The sequence below is a fragment of the Oryza sativa genome, chromosome 7, assembly GCF_034140825.1.
Source record: "Oryza sativa Japonica Group chromosome 7, ASM3414082v1".
In the NCBI taxonomy this organism is placed as follows: Eukaryota; Viridiplantae; Streptophyta; class Magnoliopsida; order Poales; family Poaceae; genus Oryza; species Oryza sativa.
Genome location: NC_089041.1, coordinates 1,112,308 through 1,127,864, shown reverse-complemented (window position 1 = coordinate 1,127,864; position 15,557 = coordinate 1,112,308). Strand labels below are relative to the sequence as shown.

The following is a 15,557-nucleotide window of genomic DNA, read 5'->3' as shown; positions in this document are numbered from 1 at the left end:
ATCTTCACAATGTCAATTGGACAGTTACTGCAATGTATTTCTCCAAATAGTCTGTAACTAAACCAACTTTTGAGTAATATCTATGTTTCAGGCCAACAAATTGCTTGCCAGTTCTCAAAAAATAAAAATAAAAATGCTGTAGTAGTTTAAGAAAAAAATGGCAAGTTTTTGTCTTTGGAAGGATCCGTCAAATATAAACTGAATCAACTGAGCAAAAGAAAAGTAAAAAATATTACATTCCGTTGATAAACTGATTGATTACTCTCTATGACAGATTAATCGGTTAGTTGTGAAAGGGTATGTAACCTAGTGATTGCAATGACCTGAGTAGCACCACAAGGTCCTGAGTTTAAATCTTTATAGGAGCGAATTTCAGATTAGGTTATTTGAGAGCTAAGTTCCCTATTTGATAGACTAAGTTTCTAATTTTAAAAGGTTGCATATATCTGGTTGGATGTAGAGGCCAGATAAAAAATATCCTTCTCTAAAAAAAATAAAAAGAAAGACTAATCAGTCAGAATACTGATATAAGGTAGAGTCTCTCTACCTTTTTGAGTCAAAAAAAAAAAATCAGTCAGAAGACAAGGTCAAGCTTAGCAACTGGACTAAGTACAAAAATTTTGGAATTCTTTTGAACAGCTGTAATGGAAAACCTGTCTGTTTGACGGATTAGAATTGTTCCCTTTCGGAGTCATCTGTTGGCTTGGCATGTCCACCCACCAATCAGCTTTTTCTCCTACTTGCTGCTTTTTGTGTGTTTCCTTTGTTTCTGTGTCTCAGTACACGATGAAGTAGAAGAAATATAGCATGTTTTTTTTTGTTACATTTCAAAATCATCATAAATACATATAACCTGAATTTTAAACCACCCAGAGGATACCACTGTCAAACTAAGAATTTCCAGGGGGGAAAAGCATGCGCCTCCTATCATGGTACACAGATGTAAATTCAAATAAAATATGACACATCTGATGAGCACGGCTGTACATTAGACTTCCAGACAATGAACATCATCTTATCACTATTTACCAACATAAGTTCTGGGTTGGACCAACAACAGAAGTATATGTAGCACACATTTTTTTTTTGAAGCAAAAGACGGCAGGAGCTCTGCCGGATATATTAGAAGGAGAAGCAGTTACAGAGGTCAAGAAAGAGCAGACCACTAGGTGACATTTTCAGTTTTCATTTTTATGTAGCACACATTTCATATCAGTTAACTCCGAATGACTTAGATATTATCTCCCTACAAGTCACTTTTCTCAGTTAAAATATTACATTTGTACTTCACGTTTCTCTGATTTCCTGACTAGCACTAGCTCCACCTCTCCTAGAGCTAGAGCTCAGCCAAACAGTTTTAGCTCCACCCAAAATGGGAGTGGAGCTGAATGGAACTCTCTCATAAAATGAACCAAAGAGGTGGAGCTGGGTTTAAACGGCTCCATAACCCCACTCCAGACTCAACTCCTGGAGTTAAATTTAGGAGTTGGAGCTCTACTAAACGAGCCCTATATCATCTAAAATTTCAAGCGCAGTAGAGGAGCTGCTAATTGTACTTCCTTCTCTTTCTGAACCCAATCAAGGATTGAGCCCTGAAGCTGGACAGGTGCGTGCGCAGCCCAAAGGCTGAGGAAGTCAGAGATTCCATCTGTGCGATGATGCATCTTATGATCCTGTTGTCGCAACAGCTTTGATTTCCTAGCTCCTCGAATGGTCCTCCGTGTGCTCAGAATGTTCACGGTCGCCTTCACAGCATGAAGATATGCAACACCATGTTTAGGCTTCCAAAGCATCTGATACACTGTCGCTTTCGCATTCTGATGAAAATAATCTACGGCCCTCGGCAACATGATCTCTTCCATTTGTTGCAAGGCAATATTTGTATGCAAGCAATGCTGCTCATTAGCATTAATCACCTCTATCACAGAACCCTCGACTGATGGGAATAGGCTTTCTGAAGATCCGTGAGGCGTATAGGCAAGTAGAACATTCAGATGCGGTCCACGCAGATATTCTTTGAGAGAAGATTTGCCCTCGACAATTGTTCCCCGTTCTCTGAACCCAGGCAGTGCAACATGGCACTGCAAATTCACTTGAATAACTGATTCTAGAGAGAAGTCTGGTAATTCTATCATGTTCATGTTGCCACTACCACATACCTTCTGATCATGATGCTTGCAACACACTGGGTTTGGGCGGAACCATTCGGTAGCTATACTGTGAAGGTTGTCCCAATGGTATAAACGAGAATGTGGTATCCAGGAGAAGTCTTGTGTAGGTAGCAGAGTAAGTTCTTTCCTGACAGTTTCAGTTACAGACTCGAAATGAGGAGCAAACAACTGCAAGCACTTAATTATAGTGCCAACTATGTTTGTACTCTCTGAAATCTGTAGTATCATACCAAGAAAAAAGTTATCCTCAGGTGCAGTGCCATCATTGTAAACGAAGAACACCATACCTTCTATCCTCTCTGCAATGTTATTGGGCCGTATCCAAAACAAATGTTGCTTGTTTCCCTGAACCAATTTGTACTCTAGCATTTCACCTGCAAGAAGGTGCCCAATAAGAGGGTCGAAGAACAAGTAACGACGCGGTGTCCCTCCAGACTCCACAGATCTCAGAAAGTCATTAGCTCCATCTGCAAACCACTCGAATCTTCGAACGGTAGATCTAGTCGGCTCGTCGATATTGCCATAAAAGATGGACGATATCAGTGACTTGGTGGCATGGGCAATTCGCCTAGGAAAGAAGGAATCCCTTGCTACTTGTTTGGCCTCTTGTTCTTCCTGGACACGCTGCCTGCACATGCGTATTGTGTCATCACACTCTTCAGCAACACGTTTCAGCTTCTTCTGCCAACGTAGCAACGGCTCACTAATGATCTGCCACTTCTTGGATGTCTCAAGTGCAAGATCTAACTTGATTTGTGCCATCTCTAACCTGTCCATGTGTTCCTGCGCACTTGATTTTCGCTCATACTTGTCAATCATGCCAGATATGATTTTGTTCACTGTCTCATGAACGAGAGCAGAACTGACCACCTCCCCCATCTTCAGTAATCTGTAGGATTCCCTCCCTGATCAAGAATCAATATATACTATATCAATCACTAAATCAAAAGACAGACCAGTGAATTCCTAATAAGTACTAACAAAGTGCAATGCTGTAGGATATGAAAAGGCCAGCCTTCTGAATTGAATCAATTTTGTGATATAAGAGATATTCATGCAGGGGGCAGTGAAATGAAATAATGCATGATTCCATACAGAAAAAAGTGAGAAATTCAAAGTTCAATGTAAGGCCTAACCTTCTGGGTTGAATCAATAAGAAGTAACTTGGGGCCTTGGGGGTCAGACAGGTGCACCCAGAGAGAGAGAGTACCTAGCACAAGATAACTGGACTGCAGTTTTCAAGAATGAACAGTCCTGTAACACAAGGAGGTATTTATGCAGGGGGGCAGTGACGTGCATGATTCCAGGGAGAGAGAAAAAAAAAGTGAGCAAGTCAGAGTTGGGTGCTAAGCGCGTCTTTGTTTGATGTGTATGGTGGAGAGAACACATCACTCTAGTCTAATCTCCTGTTGATTCGTCAATCAACTTAAAGGACTACCCTCTTTTTGAGCTTTTGACCGTCCTAGGTGGGATTGATGATCTGCCACACTCTTTTAGACCGGAGATTTGATGGTTTGCAATCTTGGGCTAAAGCTAAGCATCAGTCGACACTGCAAAGTCTGCAATCAATTCAGTTCCGGCTACTAACCTTTACGGCCTGTTTGAAGAGAAGGAAAGAGGAATGGAAGTTTTAAGGAGGGAGTTGATAGTGGGATTGGTCATGGGAGTTATATTTTTAGTCCCTATCCTTTCTTTTGTTTCACATCGAATTCTCTCCAAGTCTCACGAATTAACAGGCCTCCTCCAGGTAAGAGATTGGTGGGAATTGGACCTCTTAATTCCCCATCCCAAACCCCTTCGAATTCCCAAATCTTTCAATCAAACTACAAACTTAAACTTCCAGATATCATACACTCTCATTCCCCATTATCAACTCCCACCAACCAAACAGGCCGTTAGTCCTTTACCATCCCTTTCACCTCCTTGGTTGTGCATATACTTCGTCAATATAGAGCCTGGACTAATGAAAATCCTCGAAATTTGGTCGGCTCCTTCGCTGACCCGGCAAAAAGTTAATGAAAATCCATTATCTTAAAAAAAAAAAATCTCTTTCACCTCCTAAACAGAATTACAGAACAGTAATTAAGCATGGAACCAAAGAAAAAACTGGTTGCGAGATGCGGGGAAACTGAGCCGTACCACGGGCTAGTGCGCAGGCGCATGAAGCGGCCGCCGCGAGGCGCGAGCAAACAGCCGCTCTCTTCTTCTTCCCTCTCCGCGTCGCCGCACGCGCCACCACATACGGCGCCACCTAGTGGTGGAGTTGCAGCGGATCGACGAATGCAACGCCATGCCCGGACCTCCCTGCGAGCGCCCTCGTCGGCGCGGACTATCGATCGACCAGAAACCCCGTCCTCCGGCGACGGCGGCGGCGGCGGCCGCGGCCGCGGAGGCCATGGCCAGCCGCGGCGGCGTGCTTGTGGTGGTCGGCCTTCATGCGGCCCAAGTGTCAGTGGAAGCTTGGCCAGCCCATCGAGGGCCCAACTAAAGCCCACACTAACTCACCTGGTTGTTACCCTTCTTGCTTCGCTGCCACAATACAACTTTGTTTACAAATAAAGTCATGCAGAATATTGTGTATGATCATCGAGCACAATATTATCATCACCAACTGGCGTCATCACACCATTGTCATTTTCGCGCAACGGTATATTTGTGCAAAACAATAAATTACACATAAATGGTACCACTATCAAACTCAGAATTTCCCGTTAAAAAATGTGTGGATACAAATAACCCCAAAAGAAAGGAAAATAGAAGTGCATGGGAATATCCAATAGCAGAAATCTGAGCGAGATACTGATATATGCTAATTTTCTCATCACCTTCAAGGCTTCAAACATATTACACGCATGTAAATTCAAATAGAATATGACATCCAAATATCCAGTGGTGAAACTGTACATTAGATTTCCAGGGAATGAACATCAAGTTATCACCATTTACTAAGTTCTGCGCTGCGCAAACAGCAGCAGCAAATATATGGAGCACACATTTCAGATCAATACACTCCTAATAACTTGGAGATAACTCCCTAAGTCACTTCCCCTGCTAGAATATTACTCCCTTTGTCCCAAAATATAAGCATTTTTATCCATATTCTTAGCTAAAAGTGCTTATATTTTGTGACGGGGTAGTACATTTTCATTCTTTGAAGTATCCCTATTTCCCTGACAAGTCCCTATTACATGATCTAAAATTTCAGATGTAGTAGATGAGGTGCTAACTGTGCTTCCTTTTCTTTCTGAGTCCAATCGAGGATTGAGCCCTGCAGCTGGACAGGCGCATGCGCAGCCCAAAGATTTAAGAAATCAGAGATCACATCTATGCGACTCTGTGTCCAATGATCATGTCGTCGCAATAGCTTCGCTTTCTTGGCTCCTCGAATGGTTCTCTGCCTCAGCATGTTCTTGGATACCTTCACAGCCTGAAGATATGCACCACCATGTTTGGACTTCCAAACCATCTGATACACTGTTGTTCCTGCATTCTGACGAAAACAATCTACAGCCCTTGGCAGCATGATCCCTTCCATTTGTTCCAAGGCAATGTTTGTGTGCAAGCAATGTTGGTCAACACCATTAACCATCTCTATCACAGAACTCTCGACTGCTGGGAATAGGTCTTCTGAAGAGCCATGGGGCGTATAGACAAGGTGAACTTTCAGATGCGGAAATTCTTTGAGAGAAGGTTTGCTCTCAACAACTGTGACCTGATCTTTTAACCCAGGCAGTGAAACTTGGCACTGCAAACTCACGTCAATAACTGATTCTAGAGAAATGTCTGGTAAATATGTCTTCTCCATGTTGCCACTACTACATACCTTCTGACTACGATGCTTGCAACACATTGGGTTTGGGCGGAACCATTCAGTAACTGTACTGTGAATACTGTCCCAATGGTATGAATGAGAACGTGGCACCCATGAGAAGTCCTGTGTAGGTAGTTGACTAAGTTCCTTCCTAACAGTTTCAGTTGTAGACTTGAAATGAGGGGCAAACAACTGCAAGCACTTAATTGCAGTACCAACTATGTTTGTGCACTCTGAAAGTTGTAGCATCATACCTAGAAAAAAGTTATTCACAGGCACACTTTCATCATTGTAAACAAAGATCAACTTAGCTTCTACTCCTCGCTCTGCGGTGTTATTTGGCCGTATCCAAAACAAATGCTGATTGTTTCCTTGCACTAATTTGTACTCAAGTGTTTCGCCTGCAAGAAGGCGCCCGATAAGAGGGTCAAAGAACAAGTAACGACGTGGTGTCCCTCCAAACTCCACGGATCTCAGAAAGTCATTAGCTCCATCAGCAAACCATTCAAATCTTCGAACAGCAGATCTAATCGGCTCGTCGATATTGCCGTGAAAGATGGATGATATCAGTGACTTGGTGGCATGGGCAACTCGCGTAGGTAAGGAGGAATTCCTTACTTGTTGTTCAGCCTGTTCTTCTTCTTGGACGCGCTGCCTACATTTGCGCAGTGTATCATCACACTCTTCAGCAGCACGCTTCAGCTTCTTCTGCCAACGTTGCAAGGGCCCACCAGTGATCTGCCACTTACTGGATGTCTCAAGTGCAGTCTCCAACTTGATGTGCGCCATCTCCAACCTCTCCATCTGCTCCTCCGCACTTGAATTTTGCTCATACTTGTCAATCAAGCCAGATATGATTTTGTTCACTGTCTCATGAACAACGGCAGAACTGACTACCTCTCCCATGTTCCCTCCCTGATCAGGACAGAGCAATATATATATCAATCACTACATCATTATGCCCGATAGAATCAAAATACAGACAAATGGATACCTAATAAGTACTTAAAAAGAGCAATGTTGTAGTATGTAAAAAGGCCAACCTTCTGAGTTGAATCAATAGGAAGCAATTTGTGGTCACACAGGTTCACCGAAGAGTACCCAGCAGACAATAACTGGATTGCAATTTGCAGGAGAGCTTAGTGCGAAAGACGGAAAGACTGACAATAGTGTAAGATAACAGATATTTATGCAGGGGGCAGTGAAATGCATTAATGCATGATTCTGGTGAGGAAAAAGTGAGTAATTCAAAGTTGGTGTAAGCGAGTCTTGTGGGATGACTATGTCATCCAGGAGAATACATCATTCTAGTGACCTAGTCTAGTCTCTAGTTGAAACTGCCGTCTCTTGATTTTGACTGTCCGATCCTGGGCTAGCTAAAGTTAAATCCTTTTGTCAGTTGTCTCTTGTCAGTGAATGGCCATGGCACTGGCTTGCTTGTCACCTGCTTACGTGGTGGTGGTCAAAGGGGTTTATTGGGCCCTTTGTCAGTCAAAGCTTGGCTGGCCTATCGAGGCCCAAGTAAAGCACATATTAACTCTCCATATGCCATATGGATTTTCCCTTTTTACTACTATTATTATGTTAATAACCCTGACCTCCTCTAGTCCTATAGTAAAATGGAAGAAAATAACTTGAGATAGAGAGGTGTATAATAGTACAATATCAAGATTTCAGCAGAAAATATACTCACCTCACCAAACTAGTTGAAAATAATGATGTAAACAGATTGCACTGCAAGCCTGAAGACCATAAATGTGCGTCCAGCTGGAAATGGTAAGAGGAGAGTTCAGTTCAGTTGCATTCACTGTTCAGTTCAATTCAGCTGGAACTGTGCGTCCAAACTAGTTAAAATGTCAATTGGAGGGTGAAAAGGCATTATTACCTCTGGTATTTCTCCAGATATTCTGTAACTGAACCAACTTTTGAGTAATATATGTTCAGACCGGTGAAATTGCCTGCCACACTCTGTTTCACAGGATTGCAAGTCTTCTTCCTTTGCGAAAGGGTCCATCAGCATCAATTATAAAATGAACTGTACATACTAGTGACACAATTAACTATTCTGAATCATAGACTACCAACCGGTCATGCTTTGTAATTGGACCAAGTATTGGGATTCTTCTGAACACTTTTAATGGCATACCTGTCTTCCATATGCATTGAAATTGTTCTATTTGGCACCTTATGTTGGCTTGGCATGCCCACCTCCACACAGACCCACCAACAGACACAAAAAATGACTTGGTCTCCTCCTTGCTGCATTGTTCTGTTTTCTGTTTCAGCACATGATGAAGTCAGAATATATTATTACATATATGCATGTGTTGTCTTCTCTCAATTCAAAATCTCCTAAACATATAGAGTAGTTTGAACTACCATAGAGATGGTACAAATGTCAAACTGACAATTTCTGTAAAAAAAATGCGTGCTGGATGCAAACAACCCAAACAAAAAAAGAAGTGCATGGGAATGTGAAGTACAGAAATTTGAGTGAGATATGAAATTTTTTCATCACTTTCAATAACGATACATGCATGCAAATTCAAATAAAATATGACATATCCAAATTTCCAATGATGAAACTGTACATTATATTACCAGAGAATGAACATCATGTTATCATCATTTACAAACATAAGTTTTGAGTTAGACCAACAGCAGCAGCATATGTAGCACACATTTCATATCAATACACTCCTAATGACTTAGAAATCAACTCCGTATGAGTTACTTTTCTCTGCTAGAATATTACATTTCCATTCATTTAATTATCCGTGTTTTCTTGACCAGTCCCTGTTACATGATCTAAAATTTCAGGCGCAGTAGAGGAGGTGCTAATTGTGCTTCCTTCTCTTTCTGAATCCAATCGAGGATTGAGCCCTGCAGCTGGACAGGCGCATGTGCAGACCAAAGGTTGAGGAAGTCAGAGATTGCATTTGTACGATGCTGTGTTTTATGACCCTGCTGTTGCAACAGCTTCGCTTTCCTAGATCCTCGAATGGTTCTCTGTGTGCTCCGAGTGTTCATGGTTGCCTTCATAACCTGAAGATATGCACCACCATGTTTAGACTTCCAAAGCATCTGATACAATTTCGCTTCTGCATTCTCATGAAAACAATCTACTGCCCTTGGCAGCATGATCTCTTCCATTAGTTCCAAGGCAATGTTTGTGTGCAAGCAATGTTGCTTATCACCATTAATTACCTCTATTACAGAACTCTTGATTTCTGGGAGTAGGTCTTGTGATGAGCCATGGGGTGTGTAGACAAGGTCAACTTTCATATGCGGGCATTTTTTAAGAGAAGGCTTGCCTTTGACAATTGTTCCCTGTTCTCTGAACTCAGGAACTGGGACATGGCACTGCAAACTCACTTCAATAACTGGTCCTAGAGAAACACCCTGTACAGATGGCATTCCTAGATTGCTACTTTCACAGCTGTGGTTCTGACCATGCTGCTTGCAGCATAATGGGTTAGGGCGAAACCATTGGGTAGTAATGCTGTGAATATTATCCCAGTGTTTTTTGTGGCATGATTCAGCATATGGCACCCAGGTGAAATCTTGTGAAGGTAGCTGAGTAAGTTCATTCCTAACAGATTCAGCTGTAGACATGAAATGGGGATTAAACAGCTGCAAGCACTTGATTACAATGCCAAGTATGTCCACACTCTCTGAAACTTGTAGCAGCATACACAGGAAAAAATCATCCTCCAGTGCACTAGCATTTTTACTGTCAAAGATCAGCCTAGCCTCTATTCTATTCTCTGAAATACAGAAGGGCCGTATGACAAACAACCGGTACTTATTTTCAGACACTAATTTATACTCTAGTGTTTTGCCTGCAAGAAGTTGCCTGATAAGAGGATCAAAGAACAAGTACTGATGTGGTGTTCCTCCAAACTCCACAAATCTCAAAAACTCATTAGCTCCATCTGCAAACCACTCAAATCTTCGAACAGCAGATCTACATGAGCCATCGATATTGCTGTAAAATAAGGAGGACACTAATGACTTGGTGGCATGGGCTATTCGTCTAGGAATAGAGGAATTCCTTACTTCTTGTTCTGCCTCTTCTTGTTCCAGGATGCGTTGCCGGCATTTGCGCAGTGTGTCATCGCACTCTTGAGCAGCACGCTTCAGCTTCTTCTGCCAACACAGTAATGAAGAATCAGTGATTCGCCACTTACAGGATGTCTCAAGTGCAGCCTCCAACCTGATGTGTGCCATCTCAAGCCTCTCCATGTTCTCCTCTGCGCTTGATTTTCGCTCATTCCAGTTCACCAAGCCATGTATGATTTGGTTGACTGCCTCATGAACAACCACAGAACTAACAATCTCTGCCATTAGGACTCGATCACATATCACTATGCCCAATGTAATAAAGGGACAGATCAGTGATTCCTGATCTGTAATGAATTGCTCTGATTATAGTAGAACTACTTCAGCCTGCTGAGTTTGAATTGGTAGAAAAGAACCTGGGATGGAAGGTATTGCCAAAGAGCACATGAAGTGGCACTGTGGCAGTATAAGAATCTACCCAGCAGGCTGAGACCAGATTGCCTGAATGGCGAGCTCACAATTCTGTAATATATACTGATATTTGGAAGGGACAGAAGAAAGTGATCAGATTATTGTGGAATTAATGAAATGTTCAAGTGGGCCTCTTCGGCCCTCCGCTGATGGCTCAAAAAAGAAGAAGAAAAAACTATTGTGGATAGGAATGGATTGTGATACCCAGGACTTTTGAGGGTTAATGGGTCAAAAGTGGTTAGCGAGTCCTGCACTCAGTTGGTTTTGTTATATTCTCAAGGAGAAGAAAATGGCCAAATGGGGACCATTTGCTACAACAATCTCTTGCGATGAGGTGACTGGTCTTTGTCATTTGGTTAATTCTTCAATGACCCTTGTCAAACTCTGGTCATTGTTTAATCATTTAGGGAGAAGAACGGAATAATATCTAGTCCGATGCCTGGCATCACGTTTTCCTCGTACACGAAAGTGAAATCAGTTTCCCTTTCATAATGGGATGTCCTTTTCTACAGCATAAAACCGATTAGACGGTAGTATCTTATCACTATTGCAGAAAATGTGAAAGCAAACGTAAGTAACTTCTAAAGTTGTTGACGATGCAACTACCTATAAAGCACATCCATGGTGGAAATTAAATTGACCCCTAGCTAATTTTACTCCCTTAGTATGAACAGATGGTAGAAAAATCAAATTGATCCCTCGCTAATTTTACTCCCTAGTGTGAAAGATGGTAGCATCATTCGAGCAGGCGGTGAAAAATCTTCTCCATCATCTGACGGGACGCCGGCGGTAACAACAGTAAACCAACCGGAGATGCGAGTGAACCGAGCGTGCATACCTCGAGCGCTCGCCGCGGCGGTAGTCGGTGGGTGCGCTTGTGCTTGCGCCTCCTCATCTCCGTCGCGCCGGGGCGCAGCTAGCTTCCCCCTCCATGCTCCGCCTCCTACCTCCCCGTGCCGCCATGCGCGCGGCGGCTGCGGCGGCGGCGCCGCCGCTCGCCGCCAGCGCTCTCGGTCACCGCGGCAGTGGACTGGGCCGAAAGCAACAGCTTGAAAGCCTCATTTGGCTAGGCCGAAATGACAGCCCGCTTACATAGATTAATACACGTGGGTGGGCCAGAATTGAGGCCCATCCAAATAAGGCCCAAGAGATAAATATTGCTCATCTATTTCAGCAATGAGATAGTAATGCCGATTTTGTTATATATTTGTCGACGTTTTTTTCTAAAAATTATATTGAAATTACAATGAAATTTTTTCTGTCAACAAATTTTGCTATATATAAATTACAATGTAATTATATTGAGATTGTACTATATTTACATTTGTCAAACTTTTAGTACAATCTCAATGTAATTTCATTGTAATTACATGTAACTATCATGTAATTTTGAACCATTCGATTTGCTTTAAAATTCGTGTATGAAAAAATAACTAACTGTGACAGAAAAAAAATAAGAACTGAACAATAGCTAGCAGATGTAAAACATGTACATTTGCATTGAACATACAGGAAATTAATTAACATAGACTGGCTTGTCAAGAGTCAAGACTAAGATGGGCCTTGGCTAAACCTAAACACACTGGCTCGTACTAGTACAATATTATACATCTTTTAATTTGAAGGGGAACATCTTCAGTAAGCATATACATAATACATGATTAAACTGTCCGCCCCTACCAAAACTTACACTAGTTATGTCTTGTCTTTGATACTCTCCTGGCCTTGGATCTGCAACTAGAATTGGTTTTGCAGCTCCGGATGCGCGGCTTCATCAGACAAAGGTATCCATAACCATGAACTGAATGAAAAGACAGTGAATAAAACCCCAAGTCAGGTTGACAGACGAAGCAATCCATTACCTTGGGCACTAACACTGCCATCTCCTGCATTTCGTGCAGACTAGCATACATACACTTATCAGTTGCTCCCCGACTACTGTAACTCCCCCGATTGGCTTCAGGGTGCGAGAAATGAGGCGAAATATTGATCACCATCTTCAGGATAGACCAATCCCTCACAATATTGCTTGAGTTGTACAAGTAATTGTACTCAACAGCCGAAATGTAGCTGCTGCAGCGCACATAGATAACTTGTTCTGGAATATCATATGGTAAATTGGGCGAGATGGTGTTGTCAGCACAAGGATCGAGCCTCTTTTCTCTGCAACAAAATGGATCAGGGCGAGCAACTGTAGCTCGAAAGGCAAGAAAGCTCCGATGGTAGTCCACGGCCTGAAGTGCTAGCAGTGGTTCGAGGTCTTGAGGATGTGAGTGTTGTAGAGCAGCAAGTTGACCAATTGCATCTTTAGCCAAACGCGTGAAATGAGGCCCAAGTAACTGCAAGCAATTGATGATAATCCTAACTATGTCCGTGCTCTCTGAGAGTCGTAGTATCAGCAACAGACAAAAATTTTTCAGTGGCATTCTGCTATCCTCCTTATTTAACTGTATCAATGCCTCTACGCCACGCCCTTCAAGAGATACAGGTACTATTGTAATACCAAGGGTTTTGCTTCCTTGCAATGGCATGTCATACTTGAGATGTTTCCCTTCTAGAAGTGGTCTGATGAGAGAGCTAAAAAAGTTGTAGTGCCAAAGTGTACGGCCAGTCTCCACATCCCTCGCAAACTTACCAGCCTTCTTTGCAAACCATTCGAATCTGCGAACATGGGAGCAACTCAAAAGATATTGCTTGTTCATGCCAAGGAAAGACAAGACATATGATTTCATGGCTTTTACGGCTTGGACAAACTGCTTGGGAAAATAGCTGTGTGTTACCCCTTGCTCTTCAGCAACTTCCAAAATCCGCACCTTGCATTTCTCCACCACTTCACTGCACTCCTCATAGGCACGTTTGAACATCCTCCTCTGACGAAGCAAGGAAACATCTGTGATGGGTAGCTTTGAAGATCTCTCTAGGGCGTGCTCCAATTGAGCGTGTGCCATCTCCAACTTCTCCAAGTTGTGCCTCTCGGACACCTTCTCCCGGTTGCTGGACAAGTAGGAGACGGCTCCGCCCAAAACCTCTTGGACAACAGTTGAGGCCACCATTTCTGCCATGAGGACTGTTTCTACAGAAAAAAAAAAGAAAAAAGGGAGCATTTTGACAGAAGACATAAAGTGAAAGTGATTAGGTTGCAGAGAGAGCTCGAAATGGGGCACCATATTCGCTTAAGGGACGTAGAAATTATCACATTAATTGAAGAAAAAAAAAGTAAAGATATTGGCCATTTGATCGTGATAGGTCCAAATTATAATGATATAGATTGATCGATATAGTTGTATATAAAAAATACAGCCATGTCTATATAAATAGTAGAAAGTAAGAGTTGTCTATCAAGTATCAAATCCAATTCTAATGTTAGAATCTGTTATATACAAATTACAATTGAATCTAAGAAACTTAAGCTAAGAATTGTTACTAAACCTGATCCTACTTTTGAAATCTAGGTCTGCTCAAAATTGCGCAGGGAAATCCTCTAAATTATGTTACATACATACATACATACATACACACATACAATATGTGCGCGCGTGTGTGTGAAGCTGTTTTTAAGAAGTTAAGGACAAAGTGATTTATATTTAAAAATTATAAGATTTAAAAGGAAACCAATTTCGGGCTCTCAATTTAGTGGTATCCTATTAATTTAATGAAATTAAAAATTGACAATTAGCAAATTGTAATTGATGTCTATTCTTCTTTCAATCTAAGCTTATAATTCACTCCCACTAGACGGATGAATGGATAGAAGGTGAGTGAGAAAGGAGGAACTATTACTAGATATGTAGTGGCAGCAATTTATTCACTGCTTTTCCTATTAAGATATTTTCTTGAAGTACCCAGTTAGTATAAGTATAGGTAGATGGTATGCATAATAAAATTCTCACCTTTGCCTCTTAGGCTCTTACTAAAGAACCGAGATACTAGCCACTGATCCCAACTCTGAGAAGATTTGGAAGCTGGCCAGGTCACATGCAGAGAATTGGCCTAGTGGCGTACTGGTGTTATTGATTTGTATTGATGGACCTGGACAAACCATGCATGTAGGACAGTAGGAGTAAGCAGCTGTCTTACAAATGAACTAACTGTCTATATATGAAGAAGTAGAGCAGATTGAGATTATTGTAATATTACTAAACCTTAATAATATAATGAGTATTCAAAAAAGTAATATTACTGAAGTTGAACATATGAAAGACAGAAAGAGACATGAAAAGTTTCCACGAAGGAGGAGGAAAGTTCCTAATTAAGATGTCACATTCACCCGCAAAACCGTAGGAAGTTGCAAACGAGGGTAGATTTACATTAGCATGGGTTTGTCTAATCTGTGTTTATCTACTTAAGCGCGTCATTTAGCCAAAAATTCTGTAATCAACTATGCCATTTCCGCATTTCGTTTCCAAGATAGGAGTAATCAATACTTGAATCGTTCTCCCAAAAAGAAAATAAAACAATCCAATCCTTATCATGCTCGCTGGCGGAGGCTACTCAGTCATCGACAACAAATCTTGAATTCTTAAGATCATCACCCACCCTACCACTTCTTTTATCTGGTGTTTGTTGTTACCTAATGATGATGGGATCATGTGACAGAAGGTGCCTTAGTTCCCTGCAATTTACGATCATATAGATAAATAGGATAAGACCCTATAGATAAATGATCTCAATTAACGCGAAACTACGCTATAATCGCATCGATGAAAACCAAAGTGGAAACTAACACGCGCTTATATTAATTTATTAGACCCAAAACTCAGTGGAAATTATAGGAGACTACTAGAATGAATCAAGCGGAAAATGAAATTGAGAAATAGTAGTTGGTGCATGTACTTGACGCGCGGTGGCAGGTGAAGCCTCCTTCATCCTCTTCACCCTTTGCCTCCGCGGCTTCTCCGGCCGCCGGAGGACCGCCTCGCCTCGCCGGACCCGTACCCCGTCGTGGTCGACGGCGCCACCGCCGCCGCCGCCTTCCTCATCGCCGTTCCTCTCTCTCTCCGGTTCTTCCCCTTGTGACTCTTACGGCCTATAATACTATGGGC

At 42.0% G+C, this 15,557-nt stretch overlaps 4 protein-coding genes across 8 annotated transcripts; all 4 read right to left on the bottom strand.

Annotated features, from left to right (window-relative positions):
* Positions 1 to 1,212: 1,212 nt before the first annotated feature.
* LOC4342284 (uncharacterized) lies at positions 1,213 to 4,585 on the bottom strand. 3 transcript variants are annotated; one of them, XR_010742318.1, is made up of 3 exons: positions 4,311 to 4,585; positions 3,308 to 3,425; positions 1,213 to 3,076 (listed from the first exon to the last, which is right to left on the bottom strand). XR_010742318.1 is itself a non-coding variant. In XM_015790258.3 (2 exons), the coding sequence occupies exon 2, from the start codon at positions 3,048 to 3,050 to the stop codon at positions 1,518 to 1,520; it is 1,533 nt and encodes a 510-aa protein (XP_015645744.1). In that variant the 5' UTR covers positions 3,051 to 3,076; positions 4,311 to 4,450; the 3' UTR covers positions 1,213 to 1,517. The 3 variants fall into 3 exon arrangements, 2 of the variants coding, with proteins under 2 accessions (XP_015645744.1, XP_015645743.1); XM_015790258.3 differs by lacking the exon at positions 3,308 to 3,425 and having other exon boundaries at positions 4,311 to 4,450; XM_015790257.3 differs by lacking the exon at positions 4,311 to 4,585 and having other exon boundaries at positions 3,308 to 3,417.
* Positions 4,586 to 5,026: 441 nt separating this feature from the next.
* LOC4342282 (uncharacterized) lies at positions 5,027 to 10,340 on the bottom strand. Its single transcript, XM_066312766.1, is given in 7 exon segments — positions 5,027 to 5,716; positions 5,719 to 6,897; positions 7,026 to 7,097; positions 7,676 to 7,749; positions 7,868 to 8,258; positions 10,042 to 10,131; positions 10,199 to 10,340. Coding segments are annotated over 2 exon segments (1,368 nt in total). The 5' UTR covers positions 6,889 to 6,897; positions 7,026 to 7,097; positions 7,676 to 7,749; positions 7,868 to 8,258; positions 10,042 to 10,131; positions 10,199 to 10,340; the 3' UTR covers positions 5,027 to 5,518.
* On the bottom strand, positions 8,553 to 10,329 carry LOC136351181 (uncharacterized). Its single transcript, XM_066312765.1, has one exon. It carries the CDS (start codon positions 10,327 to 10,329, stop codon positions 8,791 to 8,793), a length of 1,539 nt encoding a protein of 512 aa, XP_066168862.1. The 3' UTR covers positions 8,553 to 8,790.
* Positions 10,341 to 11,994: 1,654 nt separating the features above from the next.
* Positions 11,995 to 15,536, bottom strand: LOC4342281 (uncharacterized). Of its 3 annotated transcripts, none has more exons than XR_010742342.1 (3): positions 15,349 to 15,536; positions 14,406 to 14,544; positions 11,995 to 13,588 (listed from the first exon to the last, which is right to left on the bottom strand). XR_010742342.1 is itself a non-coding variant. In XM_015789110.3 (3 exons), exon 3 carries the CDS (start codon positions 13,575 to 13,577, stop codon positions 12,207 to 12,209), a length of 1,371 nt encoding a protein of 456 aa, XP_015644596.1. In that variant the 5' UTR covers positions 13,578 to 13,582; positions 14,406 to 14,544; positions 15,349 to 15,536; the 3' UTR covers positions 11,995 to 12,206. The 3 variants fall into 3 exon arrangements, 2 of the variants coding, with proteins under 2 accessions (XP_015644596.1, XP_066168229.1); XM_015789110.3 differs by having other exon boundaries at positions 11,995 to 13,582; XM_066312132.1 differs by lacking the exon at positions 15,349 to 15,536 and having other exon boundaries at positions 14,406 to 14,548.
* Positions 15,537 to 15,557: the final 21 nt, after the last annotated feature.